This window comes from Squalius cephalus (assembly GCF_949319135.1).
Source record: "Squalius cephalus genome assembly, chromosome: 7".
In the NCBI taxonomy this organism is placed as follows: Eukaryota; Metazoa; Chordata; class Actinopteri; order Cypriniformes; family Leuciscidae; genus Squalius; species Squalius cephalus.
The window spans coordinates 38069174-38086035 of record NC_137128.1 but is presented as its reverse complement, the minus strand read 5'-3'; the positions used below and the strand labels follow the sequence as shown (position 1 = coordinate 38086035).

The 16862-nt window shown below is 35.9% G+C and overlaps 1 protein-coding gene across 1 annotated transcript in view; it reads right to left on the bottom strand.

The window, feature by feature from the left end:
* The window catches only part of LOC307160940 (NACHT, LRR and PYD domains-containing protein 1 homolog), a 63341-nt gene that overhangs the window by 24064 nt on the left and 22415 nt on the right, over nt 1-16862 (bottom strand). Inside the window, exons 5-11 of the mRNA XM_079875304.1 lie at nt 5318-6941; nt 3187-3267; nt 1248-1322; nt 984-1121; nt 572-721; nt 313-393; nt 66-154 (exon numbers count right to left, since the gene is read on the bottom strand). Of these exons, the coding sequence (XP_079731430.1) occupies nt 66-154; nt 313-393; nt 572-721; nt 984-1121; nt 1248-1322; nt 3187-3267; nt 5318-6941 (2238 nt within the window). The remainder of the gene's footprint in view (nt 1-65; nt 155-312; nt 394-571; nt 722-983; nt 1122-1247; nt 1323-3186; nt 3268-5317; nt 6942-16862) is intronic.

Here is a 16862-nt window from a genome sequence, read left to right as displayed (position 1 = left end):
TTGCAAAAGGAACAATGGTTCTGGGATTATATACTAAAAGACAAACAGTAAATACTTTTGCTTACTTCTGCTCTCACTCTTTTCTCTATTCACCTTCAGCTCCTCCTCTGTGAATCTCTCCCCGTCTAGTTGAATCAATACTGATTCCCCCCAGCTAATGAGAATAACATTTAACACAGATTATGAACATACTACAAAAATATTAAATATCATTAAAGCAATAAAATTGCCTGTTGATTACTGTTTGTCTATAGAAATAATCTCCACAATGAACTGAAATAAAATACTAAATATCTAATAAATAACCCTTACACGGTCAGAGTCCAACCCATCTGCTTCAGTGACTCCTTCAGGGATATGATTTGGACCATGAATGGATATCTAAAATTTATACTGAAAAAGATTTTAAAAAATGAACTACATTCATTATGAAAATGTAAGAGCTACTGGTTTACTATGTTCAATGGTTAGGGAAAACCTAAGGTTATTATAATAATATTAGCAAATGGAAAAGTCAAATTTTCATTAGAAAACTGAATAAAGCCTATACTGTAAATGCTACAAATGTTACCTGAGTTCAATCAGGCTGGGACAGGCCTGAATGAGGGACAGGATTATAGGGCCAAATGTAGTCAGATCTGAAGCCTGCAGACAGACTTTCTTTAAATCAAACACTGATTGCAGGAACGTCAACAGACGAAGTCCCTTTTCCTCAAGACCACTAAAAAAAAAATCCAGATTTATTTTTATTTGTAACATGCTGGATCTCATCTACATGATTTAATTTTTAAGAATAAAAAAATAAATACATTAACTGATTTTCTGTAATTACCATAAACTCAAGTTGTAAAAACTAAAACTTTTTGGTAAAAACTTAACTGCCTTCTAAAAAGCTTGGCATGATGGCAAATGACAGCAGCTTAAAAGACAATTCCATTATATAGATTATATCTGAAAATAGAGAGAATGAACCTTCCACTCACGAAAGATTAAACATGTACAATGCTGACTCGTTCTGTGATTTCACCCAGTTGATGGTGGAAACCACTGAGCTTGGACGGGTTAGAGTTAATTCCGTCTTTAATGATTTTTCTATGATCTCTGATGTGCTAAAAGACAACCTAAAGCAGCCAGAGATAAAGCCAGACATAATTTTAGTACATGTTTAATATAAAAATCAAGTGTTAGGATGAGACTGCACTTTTGTATGTGACAAGTGATATAAAAGATATAAAAGAGTTTCTTACGTGATGTCATCATCTCTGACTGACAGAGTGATCTCTGGGCAGAAAACACTTGCACGGTTTTCAAGCTCCTTTATACTAGAAAATAAAGTAAAGGTAGTAAGTGCAGTAGTGCAATTAGTAATTGAAGAATTAGATATTACATAAAAGTCGTGAAATATACTGAGTTAAAGATAACTATGGCAAGCCGTTTTAACTTTTATTCATTCCCAGGATATGAATTCTTGATATCAACAATTCAATTTTCACTAGTTAATATGCTAATTCATGATAACAGGAATTAACAATGGCCATTTTTGATATCAGAAATTACATTTCCACAAGTAACAATGCTAATTCTTGATATCAACAATTACATTTTCACTAGTTAAAACTATCATTCTTAATATCTGTAATTGTGTTTTCACTAGTGAAATGTCACCATAGGCTGCCATTCAAATTCAATTGTTGATATCAAGAAATGATTTCTTACTAGTTGAAATTCTAATTTCACATATCAGAAATACAATTCTTACTAGCAAAAACCTTTATTTTTGATATCAAGAATGTACTAGTGCAATCAAAAATTTAATTGCTACTAGTAACAATGTTCATTTTTTATTATCAATTATTAGATTTTCACTAGTGAAAATGTTAATTTCAGATATCATGAATGTGATTGAATATGGCAAGCCGTTTTAACTTTTATTCATTTCCAGGATATGAATCCTTGATATCAACAATTCAATTTTCACTAGTTAAAATGATAGTTATTGATATCAGGAATTACATTTCTACTATAAAAATGGCTATTTTTGATATCAGAAATTACATTTCCACTAGTAACAATGCTAATTCTTGATATCCATAACTGAATTTCAACTAGTAAAAACTATAATTCTTGATATCTGTAATTGTATTTTCACAAGTGAAATGTCACCATAGGCTGCCATTCAAAATCAATTGTTGATATCAAGAATTGATTTCTTACTAGTTGAAATTCCAGTTTCACATATCAGAAATACAATTATTACTAGTAAAAACATTTATTTTTGATATCAAGAATTCAATTGTCACTAGTTGAAATGTCTATTCTTGATATCAACAATTGAATTGCTACTAGTAACAATGTTCATTTTTGAGATCAATAATTCCATTTTCACTAGTGACAATGTTAATTTCTGATATCATGAATGTGATTGTTACCAGTAAGAAAGCCATTTTAGATATCTGAAATTATATTGATATCAGAAATACATTTTCAGATATCAAAAATTAAAATTTTTACTAGTAGCAATTAAATTGTTGATATCAAGAATAGACATTTGTAGGATTACAAATTTAAGAATATGTTTTAGATCTGCTGATCCTACTTCCTTACATAACATCACATAAAAAAATTAAGGTGAACTATATTGGGCATTCAAGGTGAACATGAGGGCATCCATTTACTGATTAGATTTAACAGTTTCCTTTGAAGGGGTTTTGTTAGTCTTTAATCTTCCTACTAAGAGATGAACTATGCGTGAATGTTACAAAGTCTTAGTTCTCGTGACCATGTGTTGTTTATACAATTTGGGGGGTACCATTATCTCAGTTGGGGGTAATTGCCTCTATTGTCTTTAGATGATTAGATTCAGTAGTCATCCCTAAAGGCTGTGTGTAAGTTCAGCACCTTTAAGGACAGCCCACTGAATTGCCTATAAGATACCATGTAAAGTTCCCTTAGTCAGATTATGTTGGACGAATTGCAGCCGCGCTCAATAAAGAATAACTTCTGTTTGAACGTGATCCCAACGTTATCATTTCTGATATCAAGAATTAGCATTTTAACTAGTAGAAAGTGAGTTGCTGATATCCTGGGCATGAATAAAAGTCAAAACAGCTTGCCATAACTGGTTTTTAATGTGTATAATGCTGAATGTGTCTTTGTAATGTAATGCATATGTAATTTAAGAATTACATCATTTTATTCAGAATCTTTCCTTTACCAGCAGATGAAATCAAACCAACATCATTGTCTGGAATGCGATTCATCGTCAACCTTTGAAAGTAAAAAGACAGTATTTCAGGAAACAGATTTTAATAATTACAACTCTTAAATCTGTACTTGTCTGCATTTGCAGTGTTTCAGACCTAAGTATGTGAGCAGTTCTGAACAGAGTAAGGAGCCTGTTTTTTGAAAATTAGAGAGTCAGCATTTTCTCTCAGTCCAGAAAGGCTCAAAACAAAGATTCTCAGTGCCTATGAAGCAAGCAGGGTGCAAAAAAAGTTGAGTGGAGCCCAAAAAGCATGGAGAGAAAATAGCTGTCACTTCTCCCTATACACAGGCTCTGTCTCAGACCAGCTTTCAGTTTGTGTGTTGCCTGGCGACACACAAAATGTTTGATACTATGCCAACAGAAATACTTGCAAAAGAAGGCTGAGAAAAATATATGCAAAACTGGCCAAATTTCCACTGGTAATTTATTGTTCACTAAACTAATCAAATTTTATTAATATATACACTACCATTCAAAAGTTTTGGATTGGTAAGATTTTTAAAAAGTATCTTCTGCTCAACAAGACTGCATTTATTTGATAGAAAATTAAATTAAATAAACAGTGATATTGTTACAAATAATGACAATTTAAAATAACTGTTTTCTATTTTAATATATTTTAAAATATTATTATAATTATAAAATATTTATTCCTGTGATCAAAGCTGAATTTTCAGCATCATTACTCCAGTCACATGATCCTTCAGATATCATTCTAATATGCAGATTTGATGCTAAAAAAACATTCATTATTATCAATGTTGAAAACAGTTGTGTACAATTTCTTTTATTTCTTTCCCCCCAAAAATTTGATTAAAATTCTTACTGACCCCAGACTTTTGAACAGTAGTGTTTAATGTTATAAAGCTTTCTATTACAGATAAATGTTATTTAGAACTTTCTATTAATCAAAGAATCCTGAAATAAGCATCAAACTTTTGACTGGTAGTGTAAATGTTCATTTTAAAAGCAATATCCCATGATAGACTGCTGTGCCAGTAGCACTTAAATGGATAGTTCAGCCAAAAATAAAAATTAGCCCATGATTTACTCACCCTGAAGCCATCCTAGGTATATATGACATTCTTCTTTCATAGGAATACAATCAGAGTTATATTAAAAAATGTCCTGGCTCTTCCAAGCAAATAATGGGAGTCAATGGGTATATTTTTCTGGAAGTCCATCAAAGGCATCCAACCATGATAAAAGTGCTCGAAGTGGCTCTGGGTAATAAAGGTCTTCTGAAGTGAAGCGATGCGTTCGTGTAAGAAAAATATCCATATTTAAAACTTTATCGACTAAAATAACTAGCTTCCAGCAGACGGCCTACGCAAGTCTTACCTACGCAATGTTTTACTTACACCAAAAGATTAACACTTGACGACGTATGACGTAGGATGTAGGAGTAGTGTAAGCTTTGACGCCTCTCACAGTTCAAACAAACAGGACTGGGCAACCGCGTTCGTCATTACGTTGTGCGTCAAGTTCAAGGGTTACTCTTTAGGCGCAAGTCGACTTGTGTAGGCTGTCTGCCATAAGCTAATTATTTTATTTGATAAAAATTTAAATATGGATATTTTTCTTACACGAACGCATCGCTCCACTTCACTTCAGAAGACCTTTATTAACCCCCCAGAGCCGTTTCAAGCACTTTTATCATGGTTGGATGCGCTTTGATGGACTTCCAAAAAATATACCCATTGACTCCCATTATAAAGTTTGGAAGAGCCAGGACAGTTTTAAATATAACTCCAATTGTATTCGTCTGAAAGAAGAATGTCATATACACCTGCTTCAGGGTGAGTAAATCATGGGCTAATTTTCATTTTTGGGTGAACTATCCCTTTAATATCAGATTATCTTTGAGATTGAATCACAGCTGGGCTCATATACATCACTCTTGCATATTTTTTATTATGTATTACAATTTGACAACAGATAGAGCTTCAAAATTAGAGAAAATATTGTGATTGCAAAAAATTCAAATGTGACGTAATAAATGTGTAATGTGTCAATGTATCAGAACAGGTAAGAATCTGAACTTTCACTCACCATAACTCTTCACAGCGGTACAGTTCAGGCTGGAGCATCTTCAGATTTTCAGATGTTACATGGAGTTTCAGGTTTTCGATGTGTTCACAGCACTGTAAACAGTACTTCAACACCCAACAGTCTGTCCTTTTCAGTGGAATATTTGACAGATCTATCAAAATCAAACCTTCCAAAACTTTCACAACAAAGCTCTTCTCATGAATCTCATAGAGACAATGGAGAATGAACAACATGTGTTCATTTTGAAATCTCTGTGAGCACTGATTGATCCATTCCTTAAGATGGGTTCCTATGTTGCTAGAGACTGCCATGTTGTACTTTTCAATGAATGTGCCGATCCAGTCTTTCTTACAGAGACCACAGAGGAACAGAATCACAGGCTGCAGAAGCTTTGAATGTTTTATTTTTACATCTGCCATCGAAAAGTCTCTATCAGACCAACAGGACAGAGTCCATCCTCTCTCTACAGTGTGAAGCAGCTCTCTCACTTTCCTCTGGGACTCTTCTTCATCCAGAAGGACATAGTACAGAGCAGTGAAGAACTCCTGAAAGCTGAGATGCATGAAACTAAACATCGTCTCCTGGTGGATTCTTCTCCTAGAGAGAATCTTGCACAGGAATGGATTGCAATCAGGGTCTGAAACCATTTCATTCACACTTTTCTCATCAAACAAGACCTGATGTTCCAGCATTCCTCTCTCTGCCAGCTGACCCAGACTCCTCAGCAGGGTCAGGACGGACTGACTCAAACCCTGGCAGTGATGCTCCAGTAGAGTAGACACAAAGTCAACGTATATGGAGGTGGTAGTTTCCAGTCCACTTGTTACATTTGCACCAACTCTGAACATCTCACTGATGATCCAGCAGATATCAGGTTTGGAACAGGTAGTGAGGAGGGTTTCATTTGCTCTCACGCAGTCAAACTCTTTTCTGAAGAACTTCTGGAAGTACCCGTCCACCTGACTTGCAGAAAAGCCCATGATCTCAGAGAAACTTAGTCGTCCTTTCAGCATCTTGTTCACAGTGTTCTTAGTTCTGGTGGTGACCAGCAGTATGGACTCAGGGATGAGGTACCTTCTCATTAGGCCACAAAGAATGACCTCAGGTGGGGCTTTCTGAAGTGGATGAGTGTGTGCTGACATTTCATAAATGTCCCGTGTGAGTCTCAGCTCATCAAATCCATCAATGATGAAAAGCACCTTCTCTGGTGACTGCTGTAACATCTGTGAGATCTGATCAGATGTTAAACTGCAGCTGTAGCTCAAGAGCTCAATTAAGTTCATCTCTTCAGAAATACACATGAGTTCTTCACACCTCAGATAGAAAACTAGATCGAAACGACTAGTAGAAAACATTTCAGACGCCCAGTCCAACATGATCTTTTGTGCTATGAAGGATTTGCCACTGCCAGAGTCACCTTGGAGAATGACACTCACTGCCCCGCACAACTCGAAAAACTCATACACATGGGTGTTATCAAAACTGCCATTTATGTTTTTCTGAATGATCACTGGTTCAGTATACAGGGTAGACAATGACTGTTGTTCACCAGACAGGAAGCTCCACTCATTCTCATGCTTCTGTTTGACTGACAACTTGTACTGATGTACAAACTCCCGAAATCCTACAAGAAAACCAGTTGATTAGCTGAAAAAAATAGTTTATTGCATTGAATCAACAGAAAATATGCTAATATTTCATTATAGATACTGCTTTTCAGAAATATTGCATATTACAGTTACAGCCTATATATATAAACTGAAATAATTCGATTTCTTTTGGTTCAAATATAAACATCATCACTTTGGTCTATAATGTAGATCACCAAATTGACAACTCACAATCCAAATTATACCACTACCTGAAAACATACTGGAGCAAATTCACACAATAGCACCTAATAAAGTCACAGTATGTAAGCCTCACCAATAGAGGTCGCTTATTCAAAACAATTACAAAGGAGTAGCTTGATGACGCCATGAATGAGCATGAGACAGGACTCAGGCAAAAAGCATGTTCGTGGATGAGCTAATGTAGTAAAAAAAATTTTGTAGATTTTCTGTAGATAGGCACATTTCACAATGAGTCGTTCGCTGGGCTTGGTCATAATAAAAGCTGTTTTTGGACTAACAAGAAAGTTTTCAGTTCTGAAATTTAGAGTATATTTTTATTATATGATGACCTATAATGTCAAAAGCTCAAGAAAAATTTTATTTCTCAGTTCATGATCCCTTTAATATTTTATTTTTTTGTGTTTTATCAGACAGGTGAGAAAATGTTTGGATCCTTTATCGACAGAAAACTAATCATTGTTATATACTGTGGGTTTGGAAAGTATTCAGACCCCCTTAAATGTTTCACTCTTTGTTATATTGCAGCCATTTGCTAAAATCATTTAAGTTTATTTTTTTCCTCATTATTGTACACACAGCACCCCATATTGACAGAAAAACACAGAATTGTTGACATTTTTGCACATTTATTAAAAAAGAAAAACTGAAATATCACATGGTCCTAAGTATTCAGACCCTTTGCTCAGTATTTAGTAGAAGCACCCTTTTGATCTAATACAGCCATGAGTCTTTTTGGGAAAGATGCAACAAGTTTTTCACACCTGGATTTGGCTATCCTCTGCCATTCCTCCTCTCCAGTTCTGCCAGGTTGGATGGTAAACGTTGGTGGCCACATTTATTTATTTTTGCACATTTATTAAAAAAGAAAAACTGAAATATCACATGATCCTAAGTATTCAGACCCTTTGCTGTGACACTCATATATTTAACTCAGTTGCTGTCCATTTCTTCTGATCATCCTTGAGATGGTTCTACACCTTCATTTGAGTCCAGCTATGTTTGATTATACTGATTGGAAGAAAATCAACGCCTACAACATCAGTGCAACTTTGGCCCTACCCACTGGTGTGTTAGTGAGATGACGAGGAGAGAAGAGCAATACAGGATCACTGGACTAAAAATAACATTCCAGAGGATCCCAATGCTAGGAATTAGTGCTGGGCAGTATGACCAAAAATCCATATCCCGGTATTTTTCAAAATGATACTGGTTTCACGGTATATGACGGTAATTTTATTTTTCTTCAAGCATGACTGGGTGTTAACCACATTTTCTACTGAGTGAGAGAGGAAACACTGCAGTATATCATCTTAGAATGCCCTATTTTACTGTCATGAGTGAATATTGTAGAAAAATTCCACACTAGTATTAAAGGAACATGCCGACTTTTTGGGACTTTAGCTTATTCACCGTATCCCCCAGAGTTAGGTAAGTCCATACATATCCTTTTTATCTTTGTGCGTGCCGTAACTCTGTCTGACGCACCCACCACTAGCCTAGCTTAGCACAAAGACTGGAGGTAAACAGCTCCAGCTAGCATACTGCTCCTAATTAAGTGACAAAATAACGCCAACATTTTCCTATTTACATGTTGTGATTTGTATAGTCACAGCGTGTAAAAATAACAAGGTCACCTTTTGAGAATTTAGTTCCCAGTATGTATATGGTTAGAAGATGGCTGTGTCTCATGTGACCTTGTTATTTGTACACGCTGTGACTATACAAATCACCAGAGGTAAATAGGAAAATGTTGGCGTTATTTTGGAACGCACGGAGATGAAAAGGGTATGTATGGACTTATCTAACTCTGGGGGATACGGTGAATACATAGACTGTAAAAAAAGATCGACGACGCCCCTTCGCTCTCTTCCATTGATGAGAACTGAAGCCGCCAGAGTCCCGATATGGCGCTGACATCTTGGAACTTGAGTCTGCGCAGTAGCGATCTCGGGACCAGACCTGCGCAGTAGTGAGCAGGAAGTAAAGCCGCGAAATCAACGCTCCGCCCTCACTCTCGCAGAATGCACTCAGGGAGAGTGCATTCTGCACAGTTTTTTAAAAATTGATTGCAGTATGACAAGAGGCTTGTTAAAATAAAGTAAATACAATCTCCTCAGTCCTCCGAAGATCCCGAAAAAAATGTCCGTTGGTGCTTCAGTGACTACTTTGCTCAGAGAACCTGTCAATCACAGCTGTCAATCAATGACGTTACACCACCGCATCACGTAACTAACTAAAAACCAACTTATTTTTAAAACAGACACTTGAACTTACATCAGCGTGATAAAAACGACAGCAAATGAAAGAAACCACCTTTGGAAAAAAAGATATTTGAAGTGTATTTAATTGTTTAGTTGGTTTCACGTCCCGTTGAATAACACGGGGAGGCGGGGCTTATGACCTATACTAGGACCAGTCACCGGGGGGCGATCGAGACGTTTTGGCTTCACTTTTCAGGGCTTGTGCGGCACGCTTGGGTGAATAAGCTAAAGTCCCAAAAAGTCGGCGTGTTCCTTTAATACAGGTTGTTTACAAAAAGGTGCCAGCAGGAGGCGCTTTAGGAGTGGCAGAAAGAACGGTTTCCCCGGTAACGGCTGTACACAAAGCAGTGCAGCACTCATAAACACTGCTTTATCAGGAAAGATAAAGAAAGATTCAATTGAAATAACATCAAAACTTTTCTAAAGACCATCAGTTCACTTCAGATACATTCATATAAAAACACCCGCGTCCCGTTTTGACTTTGAAACATGCAGTGCTCATGCTTATTCAACGATGTCAATGCCAACCACAAAAAGATTTTCCAAAAGGCTGTGTTGATATTGTGAACCAATGTATGGGAAACACTAACATAATTTGACAGCTATCAATTATAGTTTAACCTATCCTATAACCTACCATGCTTAGAAACACATACAGCTGTGCCCTCACCACAGTGCAACGGTGAAAAGGGATCCCTCTCAAACATTGTCGTGCCGCGTTCCAATCATTGTTAAAGCGACATACACCGGTATTGTGGTATATTAAAAATTCATATCATAACAAAAATAAACACCGGTATTCGGTATGGACCGGTATACCACCCAGCATACTAGGAATGTGGTTATTTATTTTCAACAATGTGAATGTCTCAATTGAGCATTATTTATTTCTATTTGGTACATTACAGTGTGGATTATTTGGTAAATAAGCAGTTTTCAGTGCAAGCTTTGCAGACAGACTTTTACAATATGGACTCGACAGTAATACCACAACATGTAAGTAACTGTTTTAATTCTATTGCCTTATTTGTGACCAGTGATTTCTGATATGTAATAATTCATGAACAGTCAGATATATTCTTTGTCTATGTGTCAGTTAATTAAATCAATGACTAAACAGTCAACTTCACATTGTTTCTCTTAGTAGCATGAAAATAATCTGTTATTTAAACTGTGATTAAATTATAGGTCCCACTTTATATTAAGTGGCTTTACGTACTATGTACTTACATTGAAATTAATAATTTGATACAATGGATGTATTGTGTACATACATGTTTTTACATTGTACATATATTTTGAAAATACCTGCATGCAATTACAGCTGTAATTCATGTATGTAATTACATTTGTAATTACACTGTTGACCTTCCCTTATACCTTAACCCACCCTTAAACCTACCCATGCCACCACACCTGCCCCTAACCTTACCTGTATCACACCTCAATAGCAGCACAAGTGTTTTACAATACAACATCAACACAAAAAGTACATTGTACTTATTTTTCGATGTAAGTACATAGTACTTGAAGCCACTTAATATAAAGTGGGACCATATATAAAGCAATCAAAGAATGCTCTCTTTACAATCACTGGAGCTGTCAATCAAACAGCACAAGTTTATCAGTGACTGAGTTCTGGACTCCCGTTATAACAAAGTCCCATTTCTATAGTCTTTGGTTATAATCAACAAATCTCTTATTTACATTGTGTTTGCATTGTTAGTTATGATGAAAGCATTCGTGCAGAAATCGAGTTGCAATGACAAGATCACTACATTCATGCGCTTAACTTTTCTGTGATCGGCTACAGTGCTCATCATTGCAACCTTTCATGCCACAATCTAAATATAATGCTATAGATCTAAACATAATGCTATAATCAACACTTTTCACGATTAGTTAATCTTGAGAGCTGTAATAGTAAAAACATGCTAAAAGATTTAGAGGGAGTTCCACATGTAATCCTTATTTCATATGCAAAGATGTTAGACAATCATAGCAATGGGCGTTTACACTGAAGTCTCACAGTAGACACGACCCTTCAAACAGAGCGTTTAAATCAGAGGGCTAAAATCGGGGTAGGAAAAACACCTTTTATTTTTTAATGTAAAAATCGTATACTAACATTATAAGATTAAGTGCACCCCAGGAAACAATATAAAACAATGCAGTTCATGACCCCTTTATATTAACTTGTTCTTAAACCGCAAATCTTAAAAACAGAGAAAGGATATCGTTGTAATCAGTTTCATAACAATTTTTTCCAGCTAATGGATGATAAAATCATCCAATATAAATAAATCCGATAAAATAAAAAAAATCTGATAAAATCAAAATCACAGCCAATCAGAATCCATCCTGCTTTAAAGAGCTCAAGCATTTAAAGCAGCAGCCAACAGAACTGCAGCGTGCGCGTAGAATAAACAGAACAATACTGTACGGACATCCGCTGGTGAGGACGCTAATAGTTATCGTTCTTGGTATGAACAGGACTTTACTCGGGTGCAGTTTTTGGAATTCGGAGCTCATTATTAAAAAATCCAACCTTGAAAAAGCTGTGTGTCTGTGTATGCGTGTTAGTATTCTTGTTTACAGGTTAAGGAACAAGTGGCATTATTGGAGATTGACTGACTTGTTTTCTTCGCCGTGGCTACGGATTGAGCTGTATACCTCAGTTTCGAAACCATCGGTATCTGGTGTTTAATGTCGCTTTACTCTTGAAATCTGTATGAAGATTAGGCATAGTACAGTTTAGTGGGTTTATAGGCAGGGACAGGGGAGAAGGGGAGAAGGTGAATTAGTGTTTTGCCAGTGGCTTACTATGTTTTTAAATGCACTTTAAGTCGAGAGAATAACCAACACGTTTAAAAGGTTAAAATTACATACGTTGAAGAATTTGTTAAAGCTCTGTCGGAGGACGTGTTAAATTTGTTTGTGAAGAAACAATTGTGGGGACTTTGTCACGACCGGCTCAAAGCCGTGACAGATAAGTGGAGGACTTAGTAAAGGTTGGTAAAGTTGCAACAAGTATTTATTAACTTAAGTAAGAAAATATGTAAAACGAGAAATCAATTACAAAATAACTAACAATTTCTCTCTGACAAACTATGTTAAAGTGTCAGACAGAACCAAGCTCAAAGTTAATACAAAGGAGAACATAAACAAACAAAACAGAAACCAAACACAAAACAAACGGGAGCAAACAAGTCTCACAACGTCTCTCAGCTCTGGACCTCTCTGAAGCAAACCCAACATTCTCAAAGCCTAAGCTTATATACAGGTGTACATCATTCTCCTGATGAGTCTCCCAGCCAGACCTACCAGTCGACAACAGCAGGAACAACCGGAGACTCGTCACAACTTGTATATGGAAGTAAAATAATGCCAAATGTTCTTGAAACAAAAAAAGCCTGTTGAATTGCACTACTTGTAAAAATATGCATTGCATTAACCATGCTTGCATTTTAATGCATTGTATTTTTAGGGCTTGCATTTTTATGGGCTGAAATTCAGCATGGTTGAATATTTAAGCTGTGAATATTTCAATTAAAAACATTTCAAACACATTTTGATTATTAAAAATTCAATAATCCATATTCACCTTTCATATTTCACTTCCAAAATATTGGAATAAATAACTGTTTAAAAATACAACCTAAAATATTCAACAGGCAATTTCCGGTCCATTTTATTTCGCTTTGCAAATTCACTTCCACAAATTCAGTGGTTCAAATTCGACAGAAAATACTACGTTGACATCCAGGAACTGCAGGAAAAGCAGTAAATTACCGAGCATACTCTCCATCTGCTGTTAGTCGATCTCACCAGCAGGTGGTGCAAAAGCGCGTGTTGTTGACGAAGACCAGCAACAGTTAGAGCAAGCCATTCATTCATAAAACTCATTTACAGCAATGTAAGTGTATTTGTGATTATTATGACGGCTGTTTTATGTTAAATTCAGTGTCTTCACGGTTACTTTTCCTGTGTAGCCTACATGCATTTATCTACCGTGAACGAGATTATAATGTTATTCCCTGATGCGGATATACAGATACAATGTTAAATTTTTGAGGTTGACATATATTTCTCTTGGTTGTTTAGTTGCCTTAACTTTATATTGTAGCGATGTGCTGCATGCAGGCTATTGTTTCCCTCAATACTTCAGGATTCCCCTGCTGGACATATAAAACGCTTAACGTAGCTTAATGGACTAATTACAGTGATATAAAAGACCAAATTCGCAGGCAAGCGGATGGACTCAGAATAACGCGCAAAGCTTAATGCTGAGCGTTTCCCAGTGATAGACTGGCATAAAGTTGGCTTGACATTGGACATTCACACATTTAGGGACCGTCTCTAAAGTGTATACGACATTGTTATACACGTTTCTAACTTCAATAGCATTTGAATAGAACGACTTAGTCATAAAACCAACTGTAAAGTGTTCATGTAGTGTCAGGCATAATGCGCACCCTTTGGATTTTTAATATTTATTCAAATAAATTGAAGTTTGCTATTGAAGTTAGAAACGTGTACCAATGTTGTATGCAACTTTTAGAGACGGTCCCTAAATGTGCGAATGTCCAATGTCAAGCCAATTTTATATTTAGGCTACATTTAGCAGACGCTTTTATCCAAAGCGATTTACAGTTAAACTAACAATAGGAGGACAACAATATGCAAGTGCTATGACTCTTCCCAGTTTAAGCTAATGCAGTACACGTAGGCATAGTATATATATATATATATATATATATATATATATATATATATATATATATATATACAGTCATGGTCAAAATTTATGGCACCCCTGATAAATATGATAAAAAATGGCTGTAAAAAATAAATCTGCATTGTTTATCCTTTTGATCTTTCCTTCAAAAAAATCGCAAAAATCTAACCTTTCATTGAAGTAAAAGAATTGAAATTGGGGGGTAAATCACATTATGAAATAAATGTTTTTCTCCAAAACACGCTGGCCATAATTGTTGGCACCCTTAGAATTTTTTATGAGAAAAATATCTCTGAAGTACATTCCCATTAATATTTACATTTTTCAGCACACCAGGGTGACTAGGAACATGAAATTGTCCAGCTATGACTTCTTGTTTCACAGGAGTTTAAATATGAGGAAACACAAAGGCCAAATTCCCTTAATCATCCATCACAATGAGTAAAACCAAAGAATATAGTTCTGATGCGCAGCAAAAGATTGTTGAGCTTCACAAAATAGAAAGTGGCTGTAAGAAAATATCTAAAGAATTGAAAATCCCCATTTTGACCATCAGGACAATAATTAAGAAGTTATAATCAACTAAAGATGTTACGAATCTGCCAGGAAGAGGACGTGTGTCTATATTGTCTTAATGGACGGTGAGGAGGAAAGTTTGAGTGGCCAAAGACTCTTCAAGGATCACAGATGGAGAATTGCAGAGATTAGTTGAGTCTTGGGGGTCAGAAAGCCTAAAAAAAAATTATCAAACAACCCCTACATCCCCACATGTTGTTTGGGAGGGTTTCAAGAAAAATCATCCTCACTCCTCCAAAAGTAAACTCTAGCATATTCAGTGGTCAGACACTAATGGATCTTCAAAAGGGACCGGATTCTATGGTCAGATGAAACAAAAAAAGGGATTTTTGGCAGCAAACCCAGCAGATGTGTTTGGTGCAAACAGGGATGAAGAGTACCCCATGCCTACGGTTAAATATACTGCTGGATCTTATATGTTGTGGGCCTATTTATTTGCTGGAGGTCCTGGACATCTTGTTCAGATACATGGTATTATGGATTCTAGCAAATACAAACAGATAAAAAATCAAAACCTGACTGTCTCTGCTAGAAATCTTATAATGGCCCGTGGTTGGATCTTCCATCAGGACAACGGTCCAAAACAAACATCAAAATCAACACAGAAATAGGCAACTGAGCACAAAATGAAGCTTCTGCCATGACCGTCCCAGTCCCCTAAACTGAACCATATAGAAAATGAGTGGGGTGAGAAGAAGCACCAACATGAACTTGTGACTCTGAAGGATCTGGAGAGATTCTGAATGGAGGAATGGTCTCTGATCTCTTGTCAGGTGTTCTCCAAACTCATCAGGCATTATAGGAGAAAACTCAGAGCTGTTATCTTGGCAAAAGGAGGTTGCAGAAAGTGTTTAATAACAGGGTGCCAACAATTATGGCCAGCGTGTTTTGGAGAAAAACATTTATTTCATAATGTGATTTACCCCCCACTTTCAGTTCTTTTACTTCAATGAAAGGTTAGATTTTTGTGAATTTTTTGAAGGAAAGATCAAAAGGATAAACAATGCAGATTTATTTTTTACAGCCATTTTTTTATCATATTTATCAGGGGTGCCATCAATTTTGGCCATGACTGTATATATATATATATATATATATATATATATATATATATATATATATATATATATAGACAGATAGATAGATAGATAGATAGATATACAGATATATATAGAGAGAGAGAGAAAGAGAGAGAGAGAATAGAACAAAAGAGAAAGTGTTAGTATTAATTGATCAAGTGTTGATTTTATGCCAGTAGCCTATATCACGAAACGCTCAGCATGAAACTTTGCGCGTTAAGTTCATATTCTGAGTCCATCTGCTTGCCTGTAACCTATATAGTAGCCTACAGCCTACATCCCCAATAAGGTGCGAGTTTGGTCTTTTATATCACTGTATTTGTCTATTAAGCTACGTTAAGCGTTTTGTCCCGACGGAAGGGGAATCCTTGAGTATGAGGTATTAAGGGAAACCGATTATAATCCCATTCATGGTAGAGAAAGCTGATAACATGTAGGCTACACAGGGAAAGTGACAATGAAGTTATTGAATGAAACAAACACGGCTTTTGTGTCTTTATCATCTTTTCCGCATATATAGGCTACTGACACAGATAATCATTTTCATTTTATGAATGAATGGCTTGTTCTGACTGTTGCTGGTCTTCATCAACAACACACGCTTTTGCACCACCTGCTGGTGAGATCGACTAACAGCAGATGGAGAGTATGCTCGGCAGTCTACTGCTTTTCCTGCAGTTCCTGGATGTCAATGTTGAATTTACTGTCGAATTTGAACCACTGAATTTGTGGAAGCGAATTTGCAAAGCGAAATAAAATGGACCGGAAATTGCCTGTTGAACATGCTTTTTAAACAGTTTGAATATTTTGGAAGTGAAATATGAAAGGTGAATATGGATTATTGAATTTTTAATAATGAAAATGTGTTTGAAATGTTTTTAATTAAAATATTCACAGCTTAAATATTCAACCATGTTGAATTTCAGCACATAAAAATGCAAGCCCTAAAAATACAATGCATTTAAATGCAAGCATGGTTAATGCAATGCCTATTTGTTTCAAGTAGTGCAATTCAACAGGATTTTTTGTTTCAAAAAC